At 43.0% G+C, this 12,022-nt stretch overlaps 1 protein-coding gene across 3 annotated transcripts in view; it reads right to left on the minus strand.

Moving 5' to 3' along the window:
* Positions 1 to 4,003: 4,003 nt before the first annotated feature.
* The window catches only part of fcho2 (FCH and mu domain containing endocytic adaptor 2), a 50,703-nt gene continuing 42,684 nt past the window's right edge, over positions 4,004 to 12,022 (minus strand). For all 3 annotated transcript variants that reach the window (XM_055052350.1, XM_055052351.1, XM_055052352.1), the window contains 8 exons: positions 10,672 to 10,731; positions 10,125 to 10,236; positions 8,642 to 8,797; positions 7,858 to 7,990; positions 7,210 to 7,409; positions 7,033 to 7,097; positions 6,780 to 6,944; positions 4,004 to 6,180 (listed from right to left, as the gene is read on the minus strand). In XM_055052350.1, coding sequence (XP_054908325.1) covers positions 6,158 to 6,180; positions 6,780 to 6,944; positions 7,033 to 7,097; positions 7,210 to 7,409; positions 7,858 to 7,990; positions 8,642 to 8,797; positions 10,125 to 10,236; positions 10,672 to 10,731 — 914 coding nt within the window. In that variant the 3' untranslated portion in view covers positions 4,004 to 6,157. The remainder of the gene's footprint in view (positions 6,181 to 6,779; positions 6,945 to 7,032; positions 7,098 to 7,209; positions 7,410 to 7,857; positions 7,991 to 8,641; positions 8,798 to 10,124; positions 10,237 to 10,671; positions 10,732 to 12,022) is intronic.

Genomic DNA, 12,022 nt, shown 5'->3' on the forward strand with positions numbered 1-12,022 from the left:
CAGAGGGTAACACAGGGGCTTGTGTATAAATCAGTGCCAGTACATCCCATCCTGAAGACTTAAATGCATCGGTGGCTGAGCTCTTCACTGCATTCTTTCCAATGGGGTTAGGATTAGCAACCCTTCTAACCCTACCCCTTAAAGTCAACAAATTATGAGAAATGTTTGCTTTTACCTTGAATCCATGAGCCATTTGATTTCTCGGATAGTTTATCCTAACTGCACCCCCCTAATTCAATCTTCAGCCAATAAAGGCCTGGTAGTCCTACGGTTGGCAATTCAGAGATATAAAAGCAGAGAGATGACTGCAGTTCTTCACTGACCGAAACCCAGGTTTTGTTTTCAGGTGTTAATAAGGTTGTTGGTTGAAGCGAGTTTGATTAAGATGGAAATTCTTCAAATCCTTTCTTCCTTCCACAACCAAACAAGGTAAGAAAGTAAACAACAACGGACGTTTTGGCTTTCAACTCCTATCCAGATAAAGAAAAAAGCGATTAAAGTAGTTTTCGCAGGCTGTACACATGTATGGTGTAGTCGGTCACCACAGCCGGACATTTGTTTGCTTCTCCATCAGCATCGCTCAGGCATTTTGGGAACGGCAGACTCCGCTGGTATGTTAACAGCTCCAAAGGTTTGCCACAGGAATTAAAATCTGATCGTTTCTCAGTCATCGCCCTCCCCCAAACACACACACACACACACACCCACACACGACCAAACGATGACAAATAGCCTGTGACGTGCCTCTGTGAACATGGCACGGAAGGGTCCAGCGCTATCCAGGGCTGCCACTGGAGTCCAGGCTGCTGGCGTTTCATTGGCTTAAATTCTTCCACTAGCGAATCCTTTCAGCAACGAGAAGCAACGATTCCCTTACAGTGGAACCGGCGGTATAACAGTTTGTGCTCGCCGCTGCCAGAGAGCAGCGATGCAATTAGGCGGGCTCATTATCTTCGTCTGACCTTGGGGGTTATGGTTTCACATGACTCAGCGGCTCGCCGCTGCAAACAGACAGGAGGGGTTGCTCATTTTGAAATCAGCTATTTGTGAAGCTTGATCTAATTACTTCCAGCTACAGACGTCCAGGAAATCTTTGCATGTGTGTTTGTGTAAGCTTGGTTTAAAATTCAAGTTGTGTTATGATGGAAAAATCCTTTTTTAGAAAAAAAGAAAATAAAAATAATAATGACTTCATCCCAGCAGAGGCAGACCTCAGTGATTGAACAATATCCTCTCTCTGGAGAAGAACTGGCGTGGGGATAAATTGCGTGGGGGCCGAGATCCAAATATTGTTAAGTTTTAGCAGAAGTTGTGGCTCTACAGCTGAAATCCATCATACTAGACAAGTGACTTTAATATAAGTTTATTACTTTAAAGATTTACCTGCAAACAGGACGGGACTGGAAATGCCTGCTTGAATTTTGCCATCTATCAAAACATACAAAGTCTTTTCAGGGTCAGGACCTTCTATAAAAAAGGTCATTTCTTTATATTAGCTTTAATGAATCTCTTGTTCGACGTTTAGGTCCAAGAATTACAAGAAAACAATCTGCTTGACTGGCAGTAACGCAAGTGCTCTGCTAGTGTGGGCCACATAGGAAAAAAAAAAAAAGGAAAAAAAGAAAAGGCGTTCATAATTTAGGGTAACAGTTGAAACAAATTTGCATGCCGCGTGGAAAAATGTGAAAGATTTCCTTGGATGAAAGTTTGACAAGTTCAGGGGTTTGAGTTATTTTAAAGAGGTCCTCTGGGTTCTGGAATGAGCAGGATAGGAATCCATATTAACGCAATAAACTTACTCTATTGCTTATTTGTTCAGATGGTTTTCCTCGTGGTGAGGAGGAAGATCAAATGGACACATCGCTTTCAAATTGTCCGTAAATGTTACTGATGTCGTTCTCGCTCTCTGGATGGGAGAATAACTCAGTTCTACGGCTCCAGTGGGCCTTTGAGCAAACACGACCGTGTGGTGAACAACAAAGACCACATGCTTCGGTTCTCTCTGCTCAGACCATTTCACGGGGCTGATTCTGAGGCCTGGCCTCTCAATCAACACTCGGCAGACCGCGCCGTCAGCCGTGGAAATGCCATTTGCCACATCAACGGCCACAGTTCAGTGCAGCACCTTTGCAGGGCTGTGGCTGAAAGGTGCGTCCAGGCGCCGCATTCACAACGGCCATGATGACATCACCAACCGGTGTGCGTCGGTCGATCATGGGCGACTGTGTCAACTAACAAGTAACCTAGTTAGATGACTGATTACTTGATTTGGAAAGTAACCAGGTTACATTAGTAGTAACTTTTTACTAACTTTCAGCTGCTGATTACAACAACGCCTCTGAAAATCACATTGTTTATGTTTCTGTCGCTGCGGATGCTGTCGCGTAGAAACGGCACAAGACGCACAGAGGGAATGAAATTCAATGACAAAAGAAAACAGTAACACAGTAACGTAGTGACTTCGACGAGTAACTTGCAGCCTGACCGCTGGATTTGATAAATAGACGACGACGATTCCAAACTTAACACAATGAAATGGTTTTCTTGTGAACCAAATATGACAGTGACAAACGACAGGCACAGAATAAATCGATTTTTACAGCAACAGGATTTTCTGATGAAGTCATTTTCCACAACCCAAAAAATACGTTTGCTCGATAAATAGAGCATTAATTGATTTCAGAACATATATGACACACTTCTAGTGTCAGGTGCTACAGGCAGCCTGCAGCTGGAGCACACAGTAGTGCTACTGTAGCGCTCTTGTTGTCTGAGTCTGAATTCGTTTGTCTGAATCGAAGCAGACAAAACGTAACTATTGTGGTGTTTGTTGATGTTGACTGTAGTATGGAGTTTCAGGCGGACCGGCTGTAGGAACCTCTGCTCCAGTCAGTCTGGTTTGTTTCAGACATGTTAGGGAAAATACATTTTCAGCTATAACTGAGTAAATAGGTAATATTAATAATAATAATAATGACAACAGCAGCCAAACATACATGCTGTTTGAATTCGACAATTTAAAGTCATGCTTAGCAGGAAAATGTCATGAAAACTCCTGAATCCTCCATTAATCAAAGCAGCCTAAGATAAGATGTTGTTTGTATTAGGGTGACATTTGCTTTAAAAAACTAAATTGTACTTTTAGTTACTTGTTGTCAGCCCCAAACTGATTTATCACAGAAAATCACCTTTCTGGGAGGTGATTTCTGCAACTCGGCGACCTGGTGATCTTTCCCTTCTCCTGCAGGGAGAAAGACGCGGCGCGTCGGCGCTGATGGCTCACACACGTGGCCGAGGAGAGACAGCCACGAGGCCGGACCTCAGAGGAAGTCCTCCGTCAGGCACTGAGCGCGTAAACACGCACAAGGCGTTGATGCGGCGTTGAGTGCTGCGCGCATGTCATGAACATATGTCCCTGAAAGCGGAGCTCTGCATGGGGCTCTTTCGTAACTTTCACGCTCTATCTGTCCGCAACGTATACAGCGGCCGAGATCCAGAACCGGACATGGGATTCTGGTTCTGAAAAAAAAAGAAAGAAAAAGAGACAGAAGATTTGTCTTTCCGGTGTTTTAACTTTGCAGGTTGGAGTGGAGTCTGACCTCGAGTTTTTTTAACTGCAGTTTCGGGGGCCCTTCGTCTCCGATGACGATGGAGCGCTGCAGATTCAGATCTTTCTGTCTTTTCGCCATTAAAGGAAACACGGTTGTCCTGACATGGGAAGCAAAATGGGGATTTTTTTCTTTGTGCTGTATGAAAAAAAAAACATTGTCTCCGCCTCACAGCCGCTTTAAAAGCTCACGAATCCGACATGACAGTAAAGGGATGCAATAGCCTACTAATCATAATTAGACTGTTTCCACTGAAAAATGTGGATCCATACCTCTATAATTTATCCTTTTTTAATCTTGCTTTAGAATAAAAGCAAGATTAAAAAAAAAACAAAAAAAAACAACTTTTTATTGGTAAATCAGCAATAAAGGAAAAATAAATCACACTGGTCCCGTTTAAAGTCATCATTTTCATATATTTGTATATATTCATATATTACACATTTAATACAGGTACAATTAGAAATCACAAAACAGACAGAGATGGCAGAGATAGTTGATGAAAACGTGACAATCACTGACAGGACACGTTGCTCTTTGATACAAAACATGAGGAGGAAAGGGGGCGGGGCCTGGAAGATGACCTCTGTAAAATGCCTTCATAGTTTTGTGGACAGCAAGAACCAGCTTGCTTATTCTTCAATACAGTTTCAGAACGGCTGGGCTCGTTAATAAAAGGCGTTTGCTTTTCTCAGGGTGGAGCGAAAAACAGAAATGCTATTTCAAACAAACAAGTTGAAAGCCTTAAGTTGATTTCCTTAGGATTTTTTTTTTTATTTTTTTTGTAAATCGCAGCAAAAAAGTGACATTGTACCAACAAAATGTGACTGCACATTTACAAATAAGATTAGTGTCAGCACTTTAGTTTCATGGTGAAAAAGTTGCAGTTTGCAAACTTTTGCAAAAAAAAAAAACACGACTCAAATTTGTGTCTGTGATCTGACAACGGTGCGCTGCAGCTTTAAAACGGAGACGCCCGGTGAGTTCATCGTCGATATGCCGATAAATCGCTGGTAAACACGCAGAGGACGAGTTACGGTTTTCGGTGTGACATCCAAAGAGCCGTGATTATTCTGTGTCAAACAGCTACAGCGAACAGCGAACCCGCTTTGAATCGCCACCGAATCTGAGGACGACCCCGCGGATGACCCTGACCGGCTAGAAAAAGTTACGAGTTAGAAATTCTCCGCCAGGAAGTAAAAGAGAAAATAACTGAAGCGGGAGCTACTTGTTAGAAAAAGGTTGTAATAAAGCACCAAGATTTAAAAGGTGGCGACTTCCTTGTCGCCGGTTTCATGGCAGCATGACGTCACAGCATCGACAACGGCAGATAAATCGCGGTAAGGCATCGGTATTGTTGAGCCCTGCGGCGGTGCTACTAGCTACAGACCCGACGATGCGTCCTCCACAGAGAACCAACCAAATTAACGTTTCGTTTTCAACCACAGAGGCCAAGACGACCCACATATTTCTGGAAGACAGTGGAGACTAAAACGAGGCGACATTTTCCCTTCGATATTCACGTAAAAGGAGTAAATATACCACACAGGGCACATTGTCGGTGCTTTTCTCATAAACTGTGCTGCAGAATACAAAATGAGTAGAAAAACGAAACGAAAAGCGAATAAAACCCCGATTTAGGCACTTTTCTTCTTCTTTTTTTGTTTTCCAAGGCGGAAAAGTTAAATTTGGTAATTTTTGTTTTCTAAGTCTCTAACAGTGTTTCTCAGAGGATTTGGAGACTCCCGTTTTAATAAACGTCGGCACTTAAAGGGTTTATCAAAAACCCTGTAAACAGGATCTGTTTTACAAATTACAAACCCAGGGAGATCTGGAAAAGCATGGAGGCAGTTTTCTTTCTTTCTTTTTTACTTCTGTTCCACACCACAAGATCAGGCACTGAGGTTGTATTATTATTATCATCATTTTTTTTTTTTGCATTTTCTGAGAGCACGAGAAAAAGTTAAGATCAAGTTTGTGCCACAAGTGTGAGCGTCCTGCTGGAGACAGAATCCACCGTCGTTGCTTCATTGCACATGTTCAGAAAGCAGAGATCAATAGGTAAAGGAGAGCCGATTTTGTGAGCCAAGAGTTATTATTTACAGTTCGGTCAAAGCCTTTCAACTCATCAGCACGAAAAAAAAAACAAAAAAAAAAGATTCCATATTCCTTAGGTTCTTAGAAACGAGTTCAGGGGGGAAAAAGAGCTTCTGGGAAAGTTGTTAGTGCATTTTTTTTCCTTTTTCTTTTCAAAATTTCAAATACAATATAAATTTATGGCGAATCAATAAATTGTCTCTGTACATAATTGATCGGAAAGCATTATTAGACTTCATATCTACACATTTTTTCTGAAAGCTCATCCGAGTTTCTTTTTTTTCTTTTTTTTCTTTTCATTTTCTCTTTAAACAGTGTTCTTTACTCAGTGCTGTTTTACTGTAGAGAGATTCTGGCTTCCTGCGAGAAAACCGTGGGCATAAGTGCTCCGGCGAATCGGGACGCTTTGATTTTTTTCCTTTCATCGGAGAGGAGCCGGGGCCGGGGCCACCTCAGCAGTCTGCCATGTAGCGACCTGAAGACACAAGAGAGGTAAAGTAGTATGTGGTAAAGTTAAATATGAAAGGCGGCGAGCATTCACACCTCTTCGACAGCCTCTGACATTGTTTGCTGGGGATTGGTTTGTCGGTCCGACGCAGAGCGGTGCGTACGGTGGTGTGACAAAGTGCTCGCCATCTCCCTGGCTCTTCTTCTTTTCTCATGTTTGTTGTGCTTCGACGTTTAAATATTAATCAAAGACAACACAAGTGAACACAAAATGCGGCTTTTGTTTGTTGCGGTGTCACTTTTACGTCAATCACTTTCCCCTCCCTCGATAATAAACAACTTTTGTGTTACTTTGTCGTCTTCGACTGATTGGTTTGATGTTTGGAAACCATTGAGGCTGTGGTGACTTCTGAAGCTAATTGCTCTGACTTTCATTTCGGAGCGTCAGAGTAAAAAGCGATTGAAAACAACGCCCGTCAGCGGTTGCAGATTTGAAAAAGAGTGTATCCTTTTCCTCCCAGTTCAGACTTTCACGGTTATTTGTGTTGGTGTGTTACGCAAAATCCCAACAGAAGACTCAAAAGGCAAAGGGGTGTGAATTCTTTTGAAAAGTGCCGCTCGACGTACCCGTGGCAAATCTCTTCTTGTTGAGCGAAAGTCGGTATCCAGACCCCTGCAGGTCCATGTCGACTCCTGACAGGGTGCTGCCCTCGTTCATGAACTGGACCGCCAAAGTGGACGGGTTCGAAGGGCCATTCGAGAGCTCAAACTTGGCCCGCAGAGAGCCGGCGCCTGAGGTCAAAAACCAAATTTATGGGTTCACTCTGACTGGCTTTATTTACAACAGTGGTGAAGAGAAAACAAACGAATCCCACATCACCTTCATTTTCAGTCTTTTCCGAGATGTCGCTCAGCTTCCACAGACACTTGCTCTGCTCCGGATTCCTAAAAGAGACACAAAAAAAACCCACTGAGGTTTTTAAAAGGAAAAAGAAATGTAGTTGTTTTTTTTTTGCAGTGGGCCACGCTGGGCTCCTGTCGGCACACCGTTCCTCACCATATGGAGTTGGGTAGAGACTGCATGTTGGTGACGCCCCCGTCGACCGGAACCAGGACTTGTACGTTGGTGAGCGGTCCGGGCGAGTCCATGGACTCCGGGTTGTAGCGGTAGTCCAGCCGTAGGTCAGTTGTGCTCGGCGTACACTTCCAGTACACAGCCAGGTTGAGAGGAGTCGAATGGATCCCGTCGGACAGAACCTGGACACAGCCAATGGGCGTCAAGCCTCTAACCTTCCAGTCTGAGCAGTCAGACACGAGGAGGGCGTGGCTAGAAGAGGTCGAGGGTCAGAAATGGGCCTGTCGCAAAAACTGATTTTGCTGGGTCATTTTTCCAGCGTTCACTCATCATATTTTCATTTATTGAAAATGTGACGACGCTCCAGTCGGATATTGTCACAAGTTACTTTGGGTGACAAATAGTGACAGATGTCGACGCAAAGAACAAGCACCGTTCCTCATCTTTAAAAATGCCAGAGTTCCCTTCATTTGAACTTCACTGACCTAATGCTCAAACTTGATTTTGCCTCTGACTCCGCCCTCAGAAATTAAAAAAGCAAAATTTAAACAAAGCATTTTTTGTGTGTGTTTTTTTAAACAAAGTCGTTTTGTCTGTATTTAGCTCTCGGAGCGATTCTGGCTCACTGACCTGGTATTTTAAGATCTCCACGTTGTAGTAGGAGGCCGACGGATTCTGCTCGGAGGCTTTTCTGAGGTAGGACGTCAGGGCTTGCATGTTGAACCAGAAGTTCTTGGAGTTGGAGTCGCTTTGGGAAGGATCGCTGGATGAAAGGCAAACAGAAAGAGGGGAGACAAAGACGGGGAATAATCAGAGGCTCAATTATGCGTCGCTCGCCTTGGCTTTGTGTGTGAAGCTCCAACAGCTCGGAAAATATGGCCCTGTTAAATACAGCCGGCTACTAAATCACAATTTCCAGTTGATTCAATTAGTCCAGCCGTGTGGTTCTGAGATAACTGGGTGGAAGTGGAGCGAGGAGGGAGGAAAATTAAAAAAAAGAGAGAGAAGAAGACGCAATCTAAAACAAACGTTAACAAAACTTTATTTCTTTTTTTTTTTTTACGTGGGAAGCAAAATATACCAAATTACATCTCCCTCCAACTAATGAGGTGAGACATACCTCAACACGTTTAATGAATTAAGCGCTGAATGACGTAGCCGCTTTATGAAGTGCCTCCTCGCTGTTTTGGCCGTCATTCAGAAGAGACATGGACAGCTGAGAACCTGGTGGTGAAAAACGGCTGGAAAATATTTCCCTGACAGCTTAATGATAGCTTCATGTCGGATTACTAATTGAATTTCCTCTCGCTGGTGCGTAGTGTGTTTTCTGGAGGCGCGCTCGTACGGCCGAGCCCAGATCCGTCTCTCGCTTGGCCGGCGACTCCCGTTTGTGTGAGCTAATCGAAGGTCTCACCTGTACAGGAGCTGCTGGTTCGGCAGGATCTGCTCCAGCCTGCTGGTGTTCGTCAGCTTGAAGGTGAGGACGGCCGGGGAGGGGTTGGTGGTGAACACCTTGATGATGCCCATGGGGAACGACAGCGTCATGTCGCCGGTGATCTTCACGATGCACCTGCCGATCACAGCCACCGGTTTTATACTTTTACGGCTTCCTCGTGTGGAAGAATTGCCTAAATGTGTGAATTTAGACTGTGATTGGACTGTGCATTTAGATGATATGTGATCTGCTGGAACATACAGCTCTGGGAAAAATGTAACAAGCGCTTAAAATAATCAGTTTCTCTGATTTTACGTTTTATACGTACATGTTTGAGAAAAATGAACACCGGTCTTTTATTCTATTGCTCAGAGACATTCTATTCAGCATGTTTCTGAAATCCCAAGCAAACCATTTGTATTTATTTGCAGAAAATGAGAAACGGTCAAAATAACGACAAAGATGCGGCGCTTTTAGACAAGTTCATATTCATGGATTCAGAAATAACAATAGTAACGCAGTTTTAACGCAGGAAGAGCTCAGAAATCCATATTTGATGGATAATTATTTACCAAATGACACTTCATACAACAGTTATAAACATTCATAAAGACTCATTCATGTTCATGAACGTTGTTATGTCATGTTTATGACAGTCCCATGTCAGTTTTATGCACACCCCTTCGAATAAAGTGTCACAATTTCTTCCAGAGTTGTATATAAATGGGAATAAACAGATATATATGTGTGTGTGTGTGTGTTTTTTCCAAAGTCATAACGTCGTCCATCTGAACATGTAAAGATTCCTAATTCACTGAACAAAGTTATTCCCTTTATGTAAGTTGCACTCAAAAACAATAAGAAATACTTATCAAACGTCCTGCATTTATTCGGTTTTATTGTGAAACTTTCAGCCAACTAATCCTCTGACGTAACCGCAAGTTTGGTCTCTTGCTTTAACTTAAAACGTGTTGTTGATTTAGTCTGTGCGTAATATTCTGTACATCTGCACGCTTCGGTGGTGTAATGTAAACCCCGTCTGCCATCGGTGTGTGGGTCTGTGGTGCTAGTGGGCCGCGGCGGTCTCTCAACCTTGCGGCGTGTCTTTGCTGCTTTGCTTATGAAATGTTCCATTTGCTAATCCCTGGAAAAAGAAGCCTTCTGCACAGCAGCAATTTCGCAGCAGTTAACCAATAAAAGACGGTATGTTTGCTCTGTCCCAGACTATAATCTGCCTCATGTAGGTTATCCATCCTGAAAGAATGGTGTCAGACTCGTGCAAAGCCTTCCATGCGCGCACAGGGAGGGGGAGAGACAACAGAGGTGTGCAGACAGGGACAAAGACAGTGCGTTGTGCGAACTATGGACTGTAAAACTCGTGCAACGAAGTCCCCGTGCAAACAGCAACATGCACATGAGCAGATCAGCTGCGCACATGTTTTGAGCGTCATGTGAGACTCACTTGGCAGAATCAGCTCCTTTGAAGTAAGCATTAACTGTTTCCGTGAAGGCCACGGCGATGGGCAAGGCATCTTGGGATGCCAGGGTCACAGGACTCGGACCGCGAGAAGTCCCTGAGAAAAGAGAGAAAGAGAGAGCCTCAGGGTTACAGGTCTGCTGCCTCGGCTGCAAGGTTTGATCACGCCAAGGCACGTTGACGTCAGATCATCCATGTCCGTACAAATAAGTAGTGTTATTAACGGAACTGACGTAGATATTGTAATTAAAAAATGTTAAAAAGCTGCTTTTGATTAACTCAAGACATTCAGCACACCAAAATACACACAAAAAAATTAATCATTTAATAGAATAAACCGTTTTAACGATGTAAAAACTTAGATGTTAGGTAAAGAGAGCAGTCGAGACATAGCTGCAACTACTGCAAAGCGACGTATATTTTTAGCTGCCGGTTGATTTCCCTTTGAAAGGCAGATTGGTGTTAGTTCCTTTCAGGTAAACACACACGCACAGAAAAACAGACCGTTCTCCAACAAGAACCTCCTCCATACCTGCTGGTGCTTCACATCGCTTCTCAAAGGCGGGCAGCTTGGCTACAAACCCATTGTCCTCTTTACGCCACATTAAAAGGCACAAAGAGGAAGAGAGGAAACACACAAACGCACAGAGAGCGCAGCGTGAGGAGATGTGACGCTGAGAGAACACGTTCTAAAAATGTGACGATGGGAGGCAACGGGCCCCGAGCGAACACGTCTGATATGACACAGAGATGAGCAGCAAAGATAACACACTCTGCTGTCAGTAAAAGTCTTGAATCAACACTCATCCAATGCGCTCTTTGGTGGTTTTAAGCCAATCTCCAGGTTTGCTAGGAGTCGCTAGCTGCAAATCCACTTACCATAGAATTGCGCAAATTGGAATTGTGAAGATAAATTAGCTTAATAGAAAGACGCCAGTTTCAAAAGTGTTGATTGAAAAGGTTTTGCGCTAGAATTAGGTGGGGTTTTTTGGCTGCATCTAATTGACAAAAATACCAAAATCAGGCAAAATAAACACTTTCTTCGCATCACGTTTCACGATGAACTGGATGTTACCACTGGTGGAAACAACAAAGAAGACGACAGAAAGTGGATGATGGCGCAGCATGTTTTTTAATGACTTATCGAGTGAACAAACTTGTTCACGTGTGATTTTAATTGCACATTTAATTTAATGGAAAGACAGCGACTGCAAAATTGTGTTTTTTGACATCAGTGGAATATCGGCAAAGCTTAATTTGCACACATTTGTAGTAGGAATTAAGCTGTCGACAGTTTTTGCTTGCAGTTCAAACTGCGTACAAGACGCTTTTTACAGGATGTTTCTTTTGTTTGTTGGGTCACCTGCGAAACACTGACAGGTGAAAGAAAACAGCACCAAAAGCGGCATCTAAAAGCAATATTTCAGAAGCAAAACCCAATTGGCTCTCTTATGTTTGGCTCCTTAGCCAAAAAACTGAAATGTACTACAGTCTGACACATAAAAATCTGTTCATCTACAACCAATAAGGTCCTTATTAGTTGCTATTAATGAACTATAAATGGAATAATAATGCATTTCAAATATTTTTGATATGTTATTTTAATTCTTTACGTTTCTGAATGATAAAGTTTTCTAATAGTTTGTGAAACAGGTCAATCAATTTGGTCAATTAATACAATTTTCTGATTTTGAAGATTTTTTTTTTATTTGAATTTTTTTTTTCCTGCACTAATACACTCTTTGGGTTTCTACAGCGCAGAGTGATGTCGACCTGCCCGAGGCCGCCATCTTCGTTGATGATCGCGTTTCAGAGCTTCTGTCCATTTGGACTTTAAATTCGGGTCAACTCACAGACGAGATGACTGAAATAAAAATCAGTTT

Source organism: Poeciliopsis prolifica, unplaced genomic scaffold (assembly GCF_027474105.1).
Source record: "Poeciliopsis prolifica strain line A6 unplaced genomic scaffold, Auburn_PproV2 SCAFFOLD035, whole genome shotgun sequence".
Lineage (NCBI taxonomy): Eukaryota > Metazoa > Chordata > Actinopteri > Cyprinodontiformes > Poeciliidae > Poeciliopsis > Poeciliopsis prolifica.